The 19,382-nt window shown below is 37.6% G+C and overlaps 1 protein-coding gene across 2 annotated transcripts in view; it reads left to right on the top strand.

Moving 5' to 3' along the window:
- Positions 1 to 19,382, top strand: part of igsf21a (immunoglobin superfamily, member 21a) — a 221,309-nt gene that overhangs the window by 51,906 nt on the left and 150,021 nt on the right. For both annotated transcript variants that reach the window (XM_055010717.1, XM_055010716.1), the window contains exon 2: positions 13,716 to 13,828. In XM_055010717.1, the coding sequence (XP_054866692.1) occupies positions 13,716 to 13,828 (113 nt within the window). The remainder of the gene's footprint in view (positions 1 to 13,715; positions 13,829 to 19,382) is intronic.

Here is a 19,382-nt window from a genome sequence, read left to right as displayed (position 1 = left end):
GGCATATCAGAGAAAAAAAGGAGAAGCTACATGAAAAACCACCTGAATAACACATTGTGTCTCATGAACACAAAGCCTTGCTGTAAATCTCTTAAAACTGCTGCGTGCTTGTGTGCCACCTTTTGAACTTCCAATGATACATAAAGAGATGATTTCTGCATTTCTTTTTACACTACACAGTTTTTTGTCACTGTTGCACCTTGTACATTTTCTTGTACATCTTTGTCGCAGCTGTATGATGATTGTATACAACTAGATTGAAGATTATGTGATCCAGTTTTCATGACATGACTCCTCTGCCCTTAAATGATGCTAGAATAAATGATGCAATGTCTGCTTTTGTTCCTTAAGCAGCATTGTCTGATGTGAAGAGAAATAATATACTTTTCCATAAACAAACAACGAAAAGAAAAGATGAGGATGCAACACCAAGGAGATCTATTTCGAGGGCTACTAGAGTTAGTGTATATCATACAATACCAGAAATCAGCTGAGGCACCAGTACATCCCTGCAGGTTGATTTGTCGATCAAGATATGTTAAATAAGGTCACTTCGTCAACAGTGTTTCTTTTCCCCTTTATTTCTCTTTTTCGGAACATTAAGGTAAACTGGATCTCACCTACATTAAAATGGTTTCAGTAAGAAAGCATATTTAAAAAATGCAAAAATGAAACAGTATCTGTGAAAGATTGTTTTTGTGAAGTGTTGAAGTGAAGCCTCAAAGTGGAGAAAACGAGAGCAAACCAGCGCAAAGATGTTGTGAATAGTCACTGGAGCAACATGAAATGGCCTTCTTGTAATGGCAGCAATTCCAATGTGATAAACTGAGTCTGCGGTTTATGTTCCCTGCATGTTGGATATGTTCCTCAAATCTACCCGTTTGACATTCAGAATGGCCATTTCTCCACATTGCCTCTAACTCCCCCCTCATTTCCTGCCATTGCTCATGACCTGTGGTGATGCAGGAGTCTACTGATTGAATGCACAAACAGTGACTGATACTCTGGTGAGTCTGTCTCTGGGTTACCCAAACAATTTGCTTCCTTGGTAACAAAATCATGAATTCTTTGAGGCCTTTATTAATATGGCACCCAGGTCCTGTTTACCTTATAAAAAAAAAGATTGGAATATCTATATTCTCAGCTCTGACATTTCATTCCTCTGAGCTCTAGATTCGTTTGTTGTATTCATTACAAAGTAACTGAAAAATACAACAAACTGCTAGGTAGATTTTATGAAAGCCTTAAGATTAGTTTGCATTTTTGAGGATATACAAAGGGAGACCATAGCATTGTTATAATTCCATGTCTATTCAGTGTCCTTTTTTTTTTTACAGAATTTGAAAACTTAGTATTGAGAAAATATTTAAATTACCTCTTATTTATCCATCTTTGTATCTATCCATCCATTACCATGTGTTTATATGCCTGTTTGTGTCACGAAAATTACACTGTGACTCCTGTTCAGCTTTAAATGTGTTTATTTCATGTAAAACACCCACACTCATTGTTCTAGAGGCTTTTATGGAAATTGGAATAAGGAATGGTGAATAGAGTTATAAAATGCAATTTGAAAAATTGCTTTTTTTTCAGGGGTTGAGGCAGTATTTGGGAATGCATTTTCTGTTTTTACTGCAGATATCCAACTAACTTTTCAGGCAACATAGACATATCTTACTAACTAACTAACTAACTGATACACTGTTTAGAATAGTATACAGTACCAGTCAAAAGTTTGGACACACCTTCTCATTCAATTTTTATTTAATTATTTGAAACATTGTGGATTAATACTGAAGACATCAAAACTATAAAAGAATACAATGGAATTATGTTGTAAACAAAAATTGTTAATTTTCAGTATTAATCTACTTTGTAGAAAATAATACAAATAATTTTGCCTGGTAGTGTACATAATTTTCCTGTAATTTTAAGTAATGGAATGGCAGTAGTACTGCAAAATCCAGATATTTCAAACAACTGCACTGTCAGCTCTAGAAACCCACATTTAGCTCACTAACGTTTACTTATTTATGAAACCTTGGACAGGTTCACACCATGGAGAGTCCCCTTAGCTAGAAATCAGTGCTCACTCACAGTATTGTGCACACCAAGCAAAGTCTCCTCATTTAAAGGTCCAAGACATGCACTTGTTCTTTAGACAAACTGCTTTCGGTCACAGCTCCTTAACAGATGGCTGAGATGTAGCTCTGGTGGATAACTCCCGCTATTAGGGCAACATCAGCCACTGTCATTTGGGATATGCAGACAATGGCTGAAAGCATTTGCTCCATGATGATTTGCATTTCCAAAAGAAGTATTCCTCTAAGGGGCACCCAAGTTGAGAGGGGAAAACCTGCTCTAAAAGCTTCTTATCATGTCCGAACACATTTTTCACTACTGCCCTGAATAATATCTCGAACATGCTTGTAGCTGCATGACTTTCTGAGTGCAGCTGTTTTCAAAAAGCAGAGATATAGCCCTCCCTGAGCAGAAATTGGTTGATTTCTTCCTAAAATTATTGAGATTGGCAGCCACAGAAAAATTATCACAAATCATTTTCACAGCTGCAATAATGATGGTAGAAGGCAGATGAATCTATATTTAGCTATCTGGAGCGACACAAGTTTGTAATATCCTCTCAAAAACTGAAAATGCATTTTATTCCACTGGCGTGTCTCTATCTTCATAAAATTTACCAGATATGCCATTATAATGAATCACTTTAGTTAGACAGAGGCAGATTGCTTTTAGAGTCACTTCAGCACCATTCATAGTTTCACTGGCTTAATGTGGGCTGATCTGAAAGCACAGTTAGATGTTTTTGCCATTCAAAATTCAGGAAAAAATAGCAAGTTTAAATAACATACAGGGTTTTTTTTTCTGTTATTTTGTGCATATAAGCATAGTCTGTTCTTGTGGTTGTCAGATCACATTGTTCCTGTTATGTGACGATCGGCATTGGTTTGTCTGTCTGTTAGCAACATTCCTCAACAATGAATAGATTTGGATAAAATGTTCAGGGAAGGTCAGAAATGACACAAGGACAATTTGATTAGATTTTGGCAGTGATGCAGCTTAAAGTCTGGATCCATGGTTTTGCTAAAGATTTCCGTATCATTGCGAGATAGTGGTCTGTGTCACTGTAACTGTGACAAGAAGTGAACACTATGTCAGCTGCCTGCTGACAATTGCATGATTACAATCCTACTACAAATCAGCTGCTGTGGATTTATTGGGACTTATCCGTTGGAAATCATACAAGGAACAATCAGTTGTGGGGGTGTTTCCGAATCCCATCAATTACCGCCGCCCACTACATATTTAGGTCAAGCGATTCGGTATCCATACATAATGTACAAATGCATAGCACACGCCTGTGCACAGCGTAAGGTCATTTTGTTTGTGGGTACATCTATATTAAATGGCCACACTATTTTGCCATGATTTCTGATCATCAATAACTAAATGAACAAATGCTGCATTTATTTTTTTTTTTAATTCTGCATTTTTGGGTGCCCCAGTAGCTTAACTGGTTGAGCAGGTGATCCATGAACAGAGGCTATAGTCCCCAACGCAGTGGCTATGATTCGAGTCCGACCCATGGCCATTTGCTGCAGCTCCTTTCCCCACTCTTCTCCCCACATTTCCTGTCTCTCTCCACTGTCCTCTACAATAAAGGCTAAAAAGGCCAAAACAATAAATAAATGATGTATTTCTGACAATGCCATATGGGGGAATGAACAGCCTTGATGGAGTACTGTGCTCTCTGAGTGCTTTTCTAGTCCAACATGTAGTTACTTTAACATGACTGCCATGTGAAAAACTTCATATGTGCTTTGTCTGTTGCACAAGGCTATGCAAATACTAAGCCTTATTTTTTTGAAACCTGTTGGAGAGGTGGAGCATGGACACAAGGCGTTACATGTTGGTGTGAATCAAAACCACTTTTGCTAAAACTGTAAAATAAGTCATCAGCCTTGTTGGATGATGCGCTCTCTGAGTGCATTTCTAGTGCTCCTTTTTACAGTTTTCTTTTTTCATCATTTGTACTAAAAACCATACCTGTCAGCCTGCAAATTTTATGCTTCAGTACCCTCACTGGCATCTCATGGCCACAAAGTGAAGTTTTCACATATTGTCACATCAGAAAGCTCACTGATAAAATGTGGTACTTGGTGGACTGCAGAACCCCCTCGCCAAGTGTTCGATGTTGGTGAGAGAAGCTGCGCTGGGGTATTATTTTTTTGTTTTACAGACATATGAATAAACAAATGCATGTTCAACTCCTCAGGCTTTTCAAATCTCCAGCAAAAACACACAAGCTAATGGCACATTTGTCCCTGCACATACAAGTTCCCAGCTGGATAATCTACACCAGACACGGGTGTGTGTGTCATTTTTCCTGATGGTGGTGGCCATCGAAAAGCTGCTACTCCAACTACTCCCCGGGGGCTACTTGCATGCTTCAGCAGTGGTCATCGTTTGTCTTTATCATATGAGCCTTATGTGACTGCTGTTCAGCTGAAACCTTGCATCTCCCAGAAGTGTTTTTCTTTTTCTTTTTTTTTTAATGATTTGAGAGGAGAATTTCATGTTACTATTTTGGTGTTTATTAAAATTACCAGGAGTAATTTTGCCTCATTAAGCTCACTCACCAAGTAAATTAAAAGCTTCACATCAAAAAAAAGAAGATAACACTGGTTCCTGTTCTGCTGATGTAGTTAATGGTTAATGTACACTAACACAAAGATAGAATAGAAAAAGAGAGATATGGAGGAACTGGAGATTCATTCCTTTTTTAACCAGCCAGCTATCTGCTCTGTAATGCTGCATATGACTAACCCATGTGGGTAGACAGGCTGTGTTGTCTCTCTGGCTCCAACTCCTCTCAGCAAAGACATGATAATTCCACATGCCTAAGGCCCTTCAGAATGAGGACCCACTGATAGCGTTCCTTGTGATTACTATCCACCACCAAAGCGGTATGGTCTTGTGGGAGGGCGGTGGATTACAATGGACGGATGCTGACACACTTGAAGCTGAAGCATGTCATTAAACAGTAAATCACTCTGATTGAAAAACACATCAGCTCCCAGCTTTCTGTTTACAAAAGAAGACCTTCTCCGCAGGCACAGATTGTGTTCTTGGCCAGAATAAATCAACAACCAGTCATCCAGATTCACCTGCCTTGTAACGCTCTCTGAACCCAGCTTGCATGTACAGTTACAAATCACTACCTGAGATGTGTTGACTGTGTCAAACACTCTTCATCGCAGCATTCATTCACCCACACTGACTGTCAGCAGAGTTAGTTTGTTGTAGGAAATATAAATTTGCAGTGATAATAGTACCTCTTTATTTTTTAGCACCTTGAATCTTCACACCAGCAGAATTATTTTAATAATAATGCATATGCAGGTATACAAATTAGGTGTATGATGCTTTAAAGGTCAAATCATGTTGGGTGAGATATTGATTGATTCTGTGCATTGCTGAATCTACTGTATGTTGCCTCCTGAATAAAAACAATAATAATAATAATAAAAAATAAGCATTTGATAGGAATTTGCAATTTCTTCACAATCTTGTTACAGATTCCTTGTGTGAAGGCTCTGTTTGTAATTTTTTTGAGTACAAGAGATGCCACATGGCCACAACTCCACAATAAAGCAAGACTGTAACCAACTGTAACTGTAAACTGAGAGGAATACATGTAAGAAATAACAAAAAAAAGAGGTGGGAAAGTTGATGTTTTGCTTTAAAATAAAGGTGTAATTTGGGGTCACTTAGAAGTGTCCTTAATTTTATAAAGAAAAGCATTTTTTTCAGTGAAGATAACATTAAATGAATTAGAAATACAATCTAGACATTGTTAATGTGGGAAATTACAATTTTAGCTGGAAATGGCTGATTTTTAATGGAATATCTCTATATGGATACAGAGGAACATTTCCAGCAACCATCACTCCTGTGTTCTAATGCTATATTGTGTTAGCTAATCATGTTGAAAGGCTAACTGATGATTAGAAAAGCCTTGTGCAGTTATGTTAACACAACAATAAAAGCGTGAGTTTTCATGGAAAACTTGAAATGGTCTGGGTGACCCCAAACTTTCGAATGGTAGTGTGCACTACCTGTCAAAACTTTGGACACAGCTTCTCATTCGATGCTTTTTGTTTATTTGTATTATTTTCTACATTGTATATTAATACTGAAGAGTAACGCTTTTTTGTTACAACATAATTCCATATGTATTCTTTTATAGATTTGATGTCTTCAGTATCAATCTACAATGTTTCAAATATTTACATAAAAAGCCTTGAATGAGAAGGTTTGTCCAAACTTTTGGCTAGTAGTGTATATTAAAAATTACATGTATTGTGCTTGAATTCAAATTTGCTAAAATGTTTTTTGCTAGCTAAGTTAAACTAGTATGTAGATAACTGCACTTCATGGAGAAGTTTAACATGTCCATCCATTGTAATTGTCTTGTTTGAAGAACTCTTACTGAACACATTTCCTATTGCTGTGCTATTATACTGGTCAATGTTGAAGAGCAGCAAACTCTCCAGATGGGACTGTAAAAAGAAAAAAAAGATATTTTATTAAATTGTTTTCATGCTCTAAGAAATATAAAGGATGAGTAAGTACATGTCTGTGTCTGCTATCTATTTGGTTCTTTAAGATGCAATAGCCCTGAAGTTACTCATATATAGTGAATAGCTTTTATTGTGAAAAATGTGAATATAATATATAAAATATATTCTATTCATATAATCTATACTGCTATTTGCCTTAGGCTTCAGACATGTTTCATATCGGACCTACAGAACACAGACTAAATACATAGATCACACAAGGAGAGGATATTGCCAGGAAAACAGTGTAAAGCATTAACATGTTAGCCATGGCTTTTCTAAAGAGCCTCCCATCCTATTAACAGCACATCACTGCTCACATGCCTTAAGCCGCTGCCTTTAAATCAGTCACATGGTTTTAGAAGTGCAGTTAGTCGGTGAATTTATTGATTACCACGATTTTTATAGTTGACTCTGCAGGGCATATTATGTGTGTTTAATTAAACACTGTGTGTCTGATGGGCTCAAAATTTGTTCTTTTTTTTTTGCTGGTTGACAAGAACATAAATTGATGCAATATGCTAAGTTGGTCCATTTTTTGTGTGAGTTATAGTAAGAATAATTTAAATAATGTGCTACATTTATCTTCTATTTTCGCACTCGTTTTTTTTTAAACACATTATTTCACATATACTTTTCTTTTCTGGAAATGATAATGCTTGAATGTGTTTTAGACACTACAAATGTGCTCTGTTTGTTTATACTGCTCAGAGGCACAGATGAGGAGGAGAGCCTGAGAAACTCAGCCATCCATTTTTCTCATACATTTAGTTGCACTGACATCTAAGCAAAGGTAGGCCATAGCCATAAATCACTGAGCACAATAACAGGCACATTTTGGGCCGGTCCATCATTGGCTGTGTTTTGTTTTCTCATTGCATCTTGGCAAATTGCTGTTATTAATGAGAGAAAGCATAGTTTGCAGTCCTCATTAGATGTTGTTCCAACAGCGCCTCTGATGGATTAAGACAAGCTGGAGGCCTTGTCTGCCTCCACATCCAGCTAATATGAGCCAATTAAATGCCATGCACTCTCTGGACACTCCACGCTTGCCTATGTGCTCTTACAATGATAACCAACTATTCTGCATCCTGGCCAAGAACATTTTAGGTTTCAAGACGGAAGTGGATTTATATCAAGGATTTTCTGCACAACAGCAAGGTTAACCTCACTCTCCATGATGATAACTTGCATCCCTTTAAAGTATTTGGTTTCTTTGAGGACGCTGAACATTTTCCTTTAATCAAGTGTGTTTTAATCTTGATCCACATTTTTTCGGTCTCTCCACTCAGTAATTGGAACTATTTGCGACACAAGCTCTGTTGGTTCTACCCGCCATGGGAAAGTCACAGCTGTGGTTTGGGAGCTCTAGATTTCAAGGGAACATCAGCCTTGCACAAAACAAGATTCATGCAGATGTAGTTTATAGATGGGTGGCTGTGAGCACTGTATGAATATACTGTGACCTTCCTTTGGATGCAAAGGAAGGGTCAATGCTGTGGTGTACTTTCATGAAAACACCATCTTAGTCTCTCTTGATGTTTGCTCTGCCAGACATCAATTATTAGAGCTTCATGGTTACATGCAGTTGCTTTTATCATATTCCCTTTGAAGGCTCAAATTATTATCCATTAACATAATTCAAAACAGTATCTATTTTTTGGTGATTTTAACGATCTTGGCAAATTATTTGTAATTATTTTGCTGGTCTGCTGCATTACTTTTAGCTATTCTCTTTATTGATTCAAAAGACAATAATTGGTCATTCTTGATGCCTGATTCAATAAAATATATGTCTTATTTATTACTAGCTGCAAAATGAAATGTCTAGCTTGTTTCAATAAAAGTGACATTTTTTTGTGACAATATGAATATGATGTATTCACAGCAGAGGAATCACACTGTATATTTAACTCAGGGAGCATCTCTGTTAGTTGAAGAAAATAATAATCTGTCATACTGTTTGTGAGAGCCTGCCCAGTAGATTAAATGTTGATTTTTCAGTGTTTTGAGTTGACAAGGGCTGATTGGAGAATATTGTGTGCACTCAGAGCAGAAACGGTTCTGGGGCAGCTGTCTAAACGATCACAAGTGTTGAATTATCTCTGATGGGTGACTACTTACATAAACACTTGCGCAGTGTTGGTTTTTACCCTCAGAGTGAATTAACACTCACGGTTTTTGCTGTGTGAATATTGCCCACATTAGCCCATGTTTCAACAAGGGCATCAAGCATAACAAGAGATATTGCTTTGTTGGAACACTTTCAACAGAGCATTGGCAAATAAAATGTGTCTAATTTATGAAGTCATTTGGATGCCATTCGATTGATATTGAATTGCGTGGGAATTAGGGCCCCATGTCTTGATATGTGCAGACTGCAACTGCTCCAGTTTCTCGTAGGGATTATTTGAAATGTGAACTTCCCTGGCACGAGTGCATAACCCGTGTAATTTGCTCTTTTAAAATTTCCTCATCCCTCCCCACACACTCCGGAGCATTTTTCTGTCATTGGCTATGCTACATTTTCCTCTGTGCCACATAGTCAATGAACTGTTCACAATTAATCCCTGCAACCACAGTAGAGGACCACCATCTAGAGTTCGAAAGGATTGTTCTACCACCTATAACTAAATATGTCCATTACTGAAGGCAAAACACACACTTATCTCCAGTTGACATTTTTTTCCCTTGTAATGTTCATTTCCACCACCTCACTGCAAAACTCACATAGAGACAATTACAAGGCCAGGCGGCTCCTCTTGTAGGTTCATAGTAAGTGGTGAGGATTTTCTCTAAGAGCATCAGCTCAGTGTTAATGACATGCAGTCTCCAGAAAGGTTTATCCATTCAATTTGACTCTGGAGAGACGATCTCTTCAGCCTCCTGATTAAATTAAGATTCTTTAATAAGCATATCTAGGTGCACTGACTTGAGAGACAAGCCGATCTGTGTCTACCAACGGAGATACTGAAAACTTGGTTTAACAGCAAGTCTTTCTTTCTCCATAATTGAGTTTTTTCTGAGTTTTGTGTATTTTTGCAATTATTATTATCATTCATGCTGTCCTAAATATTCTGTATATAGTCCTGAACATCCATCCTGCCTCCACAATGCAGCAGATCCATCATCATTTTTTGTGTGGCTAAAGTGAAGTACAGCATGCGATTTTACAAAAGAAACCTGGGAACCTGTTAATTGTAACACTTAAACATACGTATTTCTTTCTGTACCTGTTAGGTATTTTGATGAGTCCCGGTCAATATTACTGCGTCTATATCTGTCCTTTAATACATAAAGGACACATGGCTGCTGTGCAGATAAATGTCATTTAACATGAAACTGTCAATATGCTAGTTGATGCAACTTGTTCTTTCTTGAAAGGAGGTGGAAAAAAATCTCTCGAGTAGACTGCCTGTTATATTAGCATTAGCAAATAACAATAACAATAGCATTTAAAAAAATAATGCTATAAGGATATGCAATCTGCAGATCATTTCAGACTTCGATTATTACACTTAACATATTGTAAAAACCAAATATGAAAAAGAAGCTCTAAATTGTCATTTTGCCTGATACAGTAAAAACATCCCTTGTCCATTCTTAAAAACCTGTCTGATTTAACTGTCCAATCACCACATTTTAGCACTTCGTGGTAAAGAATATGATATTAAAAGGACTATAAATGATATTGATGTACCTCCAACTATCTGACTGTGTTGTAATTCAGCCACAATGCTCTGGTCGTAGCTCACCAGTCTGGTGCATTACACTGCATGACTTCAATAAGCAAAACACAGCACTCAGTTAAATTATATTTGGAAGAAAAACTTATGTGAAAAACTTTGGATTTAGGCATTTTTAGGAGAGTACAAAGGGTTATGGAGTTAGACGCCTATTGCATAACGGTGAGGCTGCCAGCAGGGCCTATTTTGTCCTGTTTCATATATATATATATATATATATATATATATATATATATATATATATATATATATATATATATATATATATATATATATATATTAGTGATGGGACGTGATTTAAAAAAAATCTAATTAATTACAGGCTTTGTAATTAATTAATCGCAATAATTGCAGTTTTGTCAAATAGCAATATTTGACACAATAAGTGAAGTTTTTCAATTCAAATAAAACTGTGGTTGACAGTTGAATCAATGAATAGACATATACATGTTTATAATTTAAAATTTATTTTAAAAAAGGAAAATGGGACATATAGAAAAAAGTGATTTTGATGACTTAAAGCCTGAATTGGTTGTTTTTTCCACTATATAGCACATAAAATCAGCATAAGTAGTTCAAGGAGCTTCAGAAAGCTGAAAATCCATTGATTCATTCTATTTTCATCTTTTCTGGGTCTGATAAATGGTGTCATTTTGATGGTTCTTTTTATAGGAATATCAATTTTTATTTCTGTAATTTTTTATAAACAAAAAGTTTATAATTAAGTTATTAAAAGAGATATTTTTGTTGTTTAGGTTTTTCCTCCTCCAAGGAGGCAGAGCCTCGACGGAGTAAAAACTTAAACCACAAAAATGTTTAATTTGTATTTATCTGCATTTTTCATCTCTCTGCTACATTCACAGATTACTGCAAATCTAAATGCAATTTTATTTTTATATATATATATATATATATATATATATATATATATATGTGTGTGTGTGTGTGTGTGTGTGTGTGTTTTGTTTTTTTTTTTTTACTGTGATATCCATCTGCTTTGCAAGATATAATTCTCTCTGTAAATAATGAACATGCTGAAACTGACATTATGCTGGGCAGAGGGCTGCTTGTCAGTCAGTGGAAATCTGCCCACACTCACTCTGATTCAGCCGGACACAAAGAGAGAGTCCTTTTCACGAATATGTAAACTAGATACTGCATGTTTTATAATAATGCAATAGATACAACAATGATTTCCCCCACATATCAGGTTATGCATCACTTTTGCTTGAATTTATTCTCCCTTCAGTTTTCATCCAATCAGCACCCCCTCCAGTTTTTGGATGTGTTTATTTTCTCTCAGGTCTTCTCATTATCACCAGGTAATTGCCTTTGTATCTCCCCATTTTTATTTGGGAGATATAAGCTCATGCCTGTGCTGATATGCTATGCGGCTGCTATCCTGTATGTGTGCGTTGAATAGTGGAACTCCATCTGCAGGTCTGTGTGAGGCGTTATGTAAATAGTTGTGCAAAGGCCTGATGAGCAGACACAATATAGCATTCATCACTGAGGAGTTGACCCCTTGCATTTGACAGTTATTTTCTTTGTCTCTCTTCTTTGTTTTTGTTGTTTTCACAGATTCGTAAACGTGCGCATGGATTGCTAATGTCTGCTGCCGTCACCTGTTTGTGCCTGTTATCACAAAAGCATCCGTTAAATCTTCAATTATTTTACATTAGGGAAGCTCCAGGGTGTATCCTACGTGGTACTAATTAGATAGCAGATTCTTTGATTCTGAAGTCGAAGGAAAACCTGTTATTGTTTACAGATTGTGATTGAGGTGCTCCTGTCAAAAGCAACAGCAGTGTTGCCATTTAAATTTGTTTTCATCATAAATCCAACACATCTGTGGTGTTTGTTCTGACATTTCTCACCTTATACTTTACTGAGTTTGAATGACAAATTATCTGCAACTATTTGTTGAGATGTTGCTGGATGCTGCCTCTTTGAGAGGAGGATGATTATTCAAGCTCAAACAACTTCTGATAAATAACTGGTGAGAACCATAAACAAACTTTGCACAACAAAATAAGCTGCATGAATCCATCCATTAGCTATACACCGCTTAATCCTCATTAGGATCACAGGGGGACTGGAGTCTATCCCAGCTGACTTAGGGTGAAGACAGGGGACACCTTGGACAGGTCACCAGTCTATCACAGGGCTACAAATACAGACAATCACGCTCACATTCACATTTACAGACAATTTAGAATCGTCAGTTTACCTCATCATATTTTTGGACTGTGGGAGGAAGCTGGAGGACCCGGAGGAAACTTACACATGCACAGGGACAACATACAAACTCCATGCAGAAAGATCCCGGGAAGACTGGGATGCAAACCAGGGATCTTCTAGCTGCAAGGCATAAGGGCTAACCACCAAGCCACTGTGCAGCCCCAGATGAATCCTAGAGAAATAATTTAATGTGAGAAGCAAATACATCTTACAAACAACCATTCAAGGAATATGAACTTTAAATCTGAGAGCAGGTATAACTGCACGTTGTTAAGAAATGACGGCTAGACCTGCTACACAGTGCACCTCGCACAGTTTGCATCATTTTAGATGGACATTGGAGAAGGCGCACTGCAACTCATTCGTTTGAGTGATGCTCCAAACCATGTGAAGAAACTGCAAGGTCACAAAAAAATGATTGTTGTCCCTTCTTAAGTAACCTCCACTGAACTGCTGCTCACTAAGATACTTAAGACCCACATAGGAGAGCGCTAGTTGTGCAGTTGCATATGGACGAATCATGGCATTTTGCAAAACATATACTCTGTAGCTCCAAAAATATTTCATGTACTGCAAATCTGTGAGTACTGTTGCTGTCTAGAATTGACACTACCGTTCAGAAGTTTGGGGTCACCCAGACCATTTTATGTTTTCCATGAAAACTCACACTTTTATTCATGGCTAACATAATTGCACAAGGGTTTTCTAATCATCAATTAGCCTTTCAACACCATTAGCTGACACAATGTAGCATTAGAACACAGGAGTGATGGTTGCTGGAAATGTATGTAGATGTATGTAGATATTCCATTAAAAATCTGCCGTTTCCAGCTGGAATAGTCATTTACCACATTAAGAATGTCTAGGCTGTATTTCTGATTAATGTAATGTTATCTTCACTGAAAAAAGCTGCTTTTCTTTCAAAAACAAGGTCATTTCTAAGTGACCCCAAACTTTTGAACAATAGTGTACTTCTGAAGGGAAAAAAAACATAACACAAAAAATTAATTACTTATTTTGCTGTTCAAGGACAGTGTGTTGTGTAGCCTTGATGTAATACACGTTTCTCCATCCTCTTTTGTTTCAGGGTATTTGACAGTTACCATAGAGCCCCTGCCTCCTGTTGTTGTGGGCGAGACTGTTACTCTCAAGTGCAACTTCAAAACTGATGGAAGACTTCGAGAGATTGTTTGGTACAGGGTGAGTAAACTTCTCTACACATGTCTTTCACATCCATTAAACACTAGATGCTTTCGAGGTCAATGCCAATAATCATATCACAGGTTTGTGGCTGTGTTAGCAGAACAACGCACACAGTCAAGCTGCAGTTGTTAGGAAACAAGCTATTATTTGGGCCAGCTGTATGGGAGGCATCACTGGCCATTGCTTGGGAATTTGATTTCTCAATCTGCTGGTCATCATCATCATTTCTTAATAGTTCACAGCTGGCGACTCAACAGTTATTAAAGCCCCAGTTGGTGTACTACACTGCTTATGTACTGCTAATAATAAAAATGCTGTTAAAGGAGAAAAACAAGTAATCTCTGAATGTCCAAGACGGAGTTTATTTGTTTCATTAAAAGGGCACATTTTAAAGTTCTGTCTGTAAGTAAAGGCTGATAAAAAACAAATCTGCAAAATATTACTGTTCAGAGAGAAGAAATTTATTTCACTTCAAGAGAGTCACTGATTAGCACTTGAATTTGAAAGCAGTAGCAGCTGCTGCTATCACATTCTTGCCTGACCATTTGTTTTTGCCAAAGACTCTCCAATAATTCTTGAGAGCTACACAAGCGCGCTTTGTAAAAGTGTTGGACTTTTCATGTTAGTTGAAGTTGCTGAGTGGTGATTGGATGTGCATAATGCAGCACAGACAAAATTGTAGACCCTGAAATGTTATCACCCTGCCTTGAGGGTCTTCCATAAAATGCATTCCAGCTCTGTATTGTGTCATTTATGATGCCTGTGATACGCTGTAATGACTGGTGTGTTTCCAAAGCAAACACATAAACAGCACAAAGACAGATGAATAGCAAACAGTGACTTTGCTGATGCCGGTGTTCTTGTGTGTGCAGTTCTGACTTCCTTCCCAGTGGATGCTGCTTTAAGGCACATTCTACTGATTTCACACACAAAGTTCAGTCCACTCATCATGAGACGAAAATAAACGCATTTTCTTGGAGACAGCATTGCAAGAGAGCTACAATCCTGCCTGTAAAAAAAAACAGTTGTGTGATGGATGCTTTGGCTGGTATAGCTTTCTAGAGGGTGCAAAGTCTGAGAAATATCGGAGAGGATGCCATCTGGTAATACTGATTGTAATAAATGTAGCTTGTAGCAGTTCTGGAGCTCAACCCTCACTGAGGTTAAGAAGAAAAAAGTTCAACCCGAGCTGCATCGTTTTCAGCTGTTCTTTTAAATTTGCCATCAAGTACGTGCTATACTGAAAAGCTGAAGCACTCCATCCATCCATCCATCCATCCATCCATCCATCCATCCATCCATGATCTTTACTCCACTAAATCCCCATTAAGGTCGTAGAGGGCTGGAGTCTATCCCAGCTGACTGAGGGCGAAGGCAGCGGACATACTGGGCAGGTCGCCAGTCTATCCCCAGGGCTAAATGCACAGATAAACAATCACACTCACATTCACACCTATGGACAATTTAGAGTTACCAATTAACCTGAGCCTGTTTTTGGAAGGACCTGTCCAGGGTGTCCCCTGCCTTCACCCCAAATCAGCTGGCATAGGTACCAGCCCCCCTGCGACCCTAATGAGGATTGAGTGGTGTATAGATAATGGATGGATGGGTGGATGTTTTTAGAAGCCAGAGTACCCAGAGAAAACCCACACATGCACAGTTAGAACATGCAAACTCCGTGCAGAAAGTTCCTAGGAAGGCAGGGAAGCGAACTGGGTATCTTCTAGCTGCAAAAGTGCGGCAAAAGTGCTAACCACCAATCCACCATGCAGCCCAAGGAGAAGTACTGCTTTAGCAGAATTAGTAAGCAAGCCACAGTGACAGCAGAATATTTATTTAAATGCGATGGTTGTGAGGGAAGCAAATTGTAGAAATCCAACCAAAAACCACACCATCATTACTCTTGTTTACTTTGATGTGCTTTATACCTGCAGCTTCTGTCAACAAAACAAAAAATAATGAGTTTTTAAGGAATCTTTTCCTGTTGTACTGAATGGCATTAGACTGTACCAGGTTTATGCATCTAATAAACTGGCAGTTCAGAGTATAGATTGGTTGTTTTTGTGTATGGGCCACTGACCAATCAACTTGGGCTACAGATAAACTCCTCACTGGTGCTTTTGCCTTAATGTAATCCTGACTGGTTATTTCTTACTTGCTAATATTTTAAGCAGAAACTGAATGAGCAGTGCGACGCTGTGATGATACTCACCTTGATTTCACCTTCCAACCTGAGCTAAAACACTATTCATTAATGAGCAAGCGGCACTTAATTGCTTAGCCAGGAAGTCTGTCTTTCGAGTAGCTTCTTCTTTCTCACTTTTATTATTGTGAAATAAAATAGTGTCTCTGGACTCATCTTAGCAAATGCTGACCTTTCAAGGTAGGACAAAAAAGATTTATGGCACTTTGCACATTCACCTTAGCATCACAGATCACTTTCATTGCTGTGACAATTTCATTTAATCGAGCAGGTTTTGGAGAGCATTGTTTTGCTTATATTCTGTCTGATTTCATGCAGTTTCTATTGATAGCTGTAGTTTAAATAACCACTCTGAGAACAGGGCTGCCTATATTAAGTGTCCTCACAGGGAAAGCAAAGAGGTTGTAACAGAAATCTGCCCCATCTCTCCTGTGGCCGCTGCTCAGCACAACCGTTGATAAATTATAAATCAATTACTGGCACTTGGCTGCCAAAGTTTCTTTAATCTCTGCCTTTTATTTGACTAAATGCTGTTGACTTCTCATTTTACCTCCTGTTCAAATGGAACTGGGCTTGATACTCACCTGGGGAATCCTCATATCTAATCGAAGCTTGGCCAATCATACAGAGGGCTGAATATGCTGAATTTTTCACTATGTGCTCATTTACTGTGCTTGATCCCGATCCCGTATTCTGTTTGAGGGTTTTTTATTCATTTTTTTTTTTTTTTAAACATTACCCTTCCAGACTGCAGTCAGAATTAACACGTTGAAGGATGTACTTAAGATAAACCTGATTATTTTCGAGGACCTTTCAAGCCACACTAATTCAGATTTTCAGTATATTCAAAACTAGAGAGATAAAAGTAATGGATTTGATATGAGTTCCCACATGGTCTCCATTATATGAAAGTGTTTTGTGTTTTCTTTTATCCCCTAAATCATGAATAAGTTACTTTATGGTGACATGACTTGAATGAAGCTTCGGAAAGGTTTTTAATGAGAACAAATACTGTCTATTGTTATTCAGCCTACATTAGCAGCACAATTTTCCATAAAGTTGTGCTTCATTTCTTGATAAATAACCTTAGTGCCTCATTGTTTGGTGGTCTCGCAGATGCCACTGCTGAATGTCTAATAATAATGTTTCCGAAATCAACCAAGTTATTTTATATATTATATATCTATCCATCCATTATCTATACACTGCTTAATCCTCATTAGGGTTGCTGGGCGGCTGGAGCCTATCCCAGCTGACTTAGGGCAAAGGCAGGGGACACTCTGGACAGGTCACCAGTTGATCACAGGGCTACATATACAGAGAAACAATCACACTCACATGCACACCTATGGGGAATTTAGAATTACCAATTATTCTCATATTCCCATATTTTTGGACTATGGGAGGAAGCTGGAGTACCTGGAGAAAACCCACGCATGCACAGGGACAACATGCAAACTCCATGCAGAAATACGCAAACCGGGGATCTTCTAGCTGGAAAGGTGAAAGCGCTAACCACTGAGCGATTGTGCAGCACTCAGCAAGATATTGAACTAAATAAAATTTTAAGAAGCACACGCATATTCATCTAGTGAGCAAGAAGACGAAAAACCTAAACTTGTAATTACAAATCCAGAATAATTGAATGTGCGGTTTTCACACTTCTCTGACCCGAAAGTGGTGCTCATCATGTCTCCGTCATGGACTCAACAGTGTGGATCTTCTAGCTGCAAGGTGAAAGCACTAACCACCAAGCCACTGTGTAGTCCTATATTATATATATATATATATATATATATATATATATATATATATATATATATATATATGTATGTATGTATGTATGTATGTATGTATGTATGTATATATATATATATATATATATATATATATATATATAATATATACATTTTTCTTTTTTCTGACTTCATAACATCCTATGCAGAAAAGAATTCAAGCAGTAATGCTTTGACAAAGATGACAAAATGCAGAAACTGCTAAAACATCATATCAAATATGAAAAAATTTCATATACACTACCGTTCAAAAGTTTGGGGTCACCCAGACCATTTCAGGTTTTCCACAAAAACTCACACTTTATTCATGTGCTAACAAAACTGCACAAGGGTTTTCTAATCATCAAATAGCCTTTCAACACCATTAGCTAACACAATGTAGCATTAGAACACAGGAGTGACGGTTGCTGGAAATGTTCCTCTGTACCCCTATGGAGATATTCCATTAAAATCATCTGTTTCCAGCTAGAATAGTCATTTACCACATTAACAATGTCTAGACTGTATTTCTGATTAATCTAATGTTCTCTTCATTGAAAAAAATGCTTTTCTTTCAGAAATGAGGACATTTCTAAATGGCCCCAAACTTTTGAACAGTAGTAACATTATACAGAACTGGGATAATGATATTAGGAAACATCAAGTATCAAATTCATAAAACAAGTTCTTTTGGATAAAGGTGTTGGAAACAGAAGCTTGGAAACTAGATATAAATAATACAGTGTACATTTTACCTCTCCAAACTCAAAGTCTTATTTTTAACCAGCAAAAGATATCTGCACAGTCTACAGTCATTTTCCTTTATGCATTATTCCATGGATTATTTTCTAATGTATAAAGAAGCATCATAAAAGTCAGGCAGTGGAGTGCACTAGATAAAATGTACAGGAATAATTGCAGGTGCAAATGCAGCTTCAGACAACAATAATAAGCTTAAGAAAACATTTTCAGACCCTCCCCTTTTTATGCCTCCTCCTCTCATCCTTTGATCATGATTGTGTTCGGATAGGATCCCTCATAGTGCCTTCATTTCAGTTTACTCAAGATGACAGACGGAGACAGGGAGTGAATGCAAGAGAGTGAGAGCAGTCCTCAGTAATGGATGTTGTATAGCCCCGCAGCTAATGTTTCAAGAGCAAATAAATGAGAACCTCTTGAGTGTGTATGATATTGCTCTACAGGCCACATGAATGTTTTTAGTGAGTGGTGAATACTGGCAGGCCACGGATTACGCACTATAGATGTGTAATACCATCAAGCTGTCATCTGTGCTTTACCAGCATACCAAATAGTAATGATGGATCATTTCAGCGGGTGGTACTAATGTTCTGCCTCTTTGGGATGAGCATTTTTAGCAAGGTTGTTCGCAGTGATGCTCAGCTCCTCAAAGACACACACACACACACACACACACACACACACACACACACACACACACACACACACACACACACACACACACACACACACACACACACACACACACACACAGACATACACACAGGCTTATCCTATGTTAGACTTGTTTTATTTCTGTCATCCTAATAAATAT

Source organism: Amphiprion ocellaris, chromosome 5 (genome assembly GCF_022539595.1).
Source record: "Amphiprion ocellaris isolate individual 3 ecotype Okinawa chromosome 5, ASM2253959v1, whole genome shotgun sequence".
NCBI classification, from domain to species: domain Eukaryota; kingdom Metazoa; phylum Chordata; class Actinopteri; family Pomacentridae; genus Amphiprion; species Amphiprion ocellaris.
The sequence above is the reverse complement of the archived record's forward strand: the minus strand, read 5'-3'. Positions and strand labels throughout refer to the sequence as shown.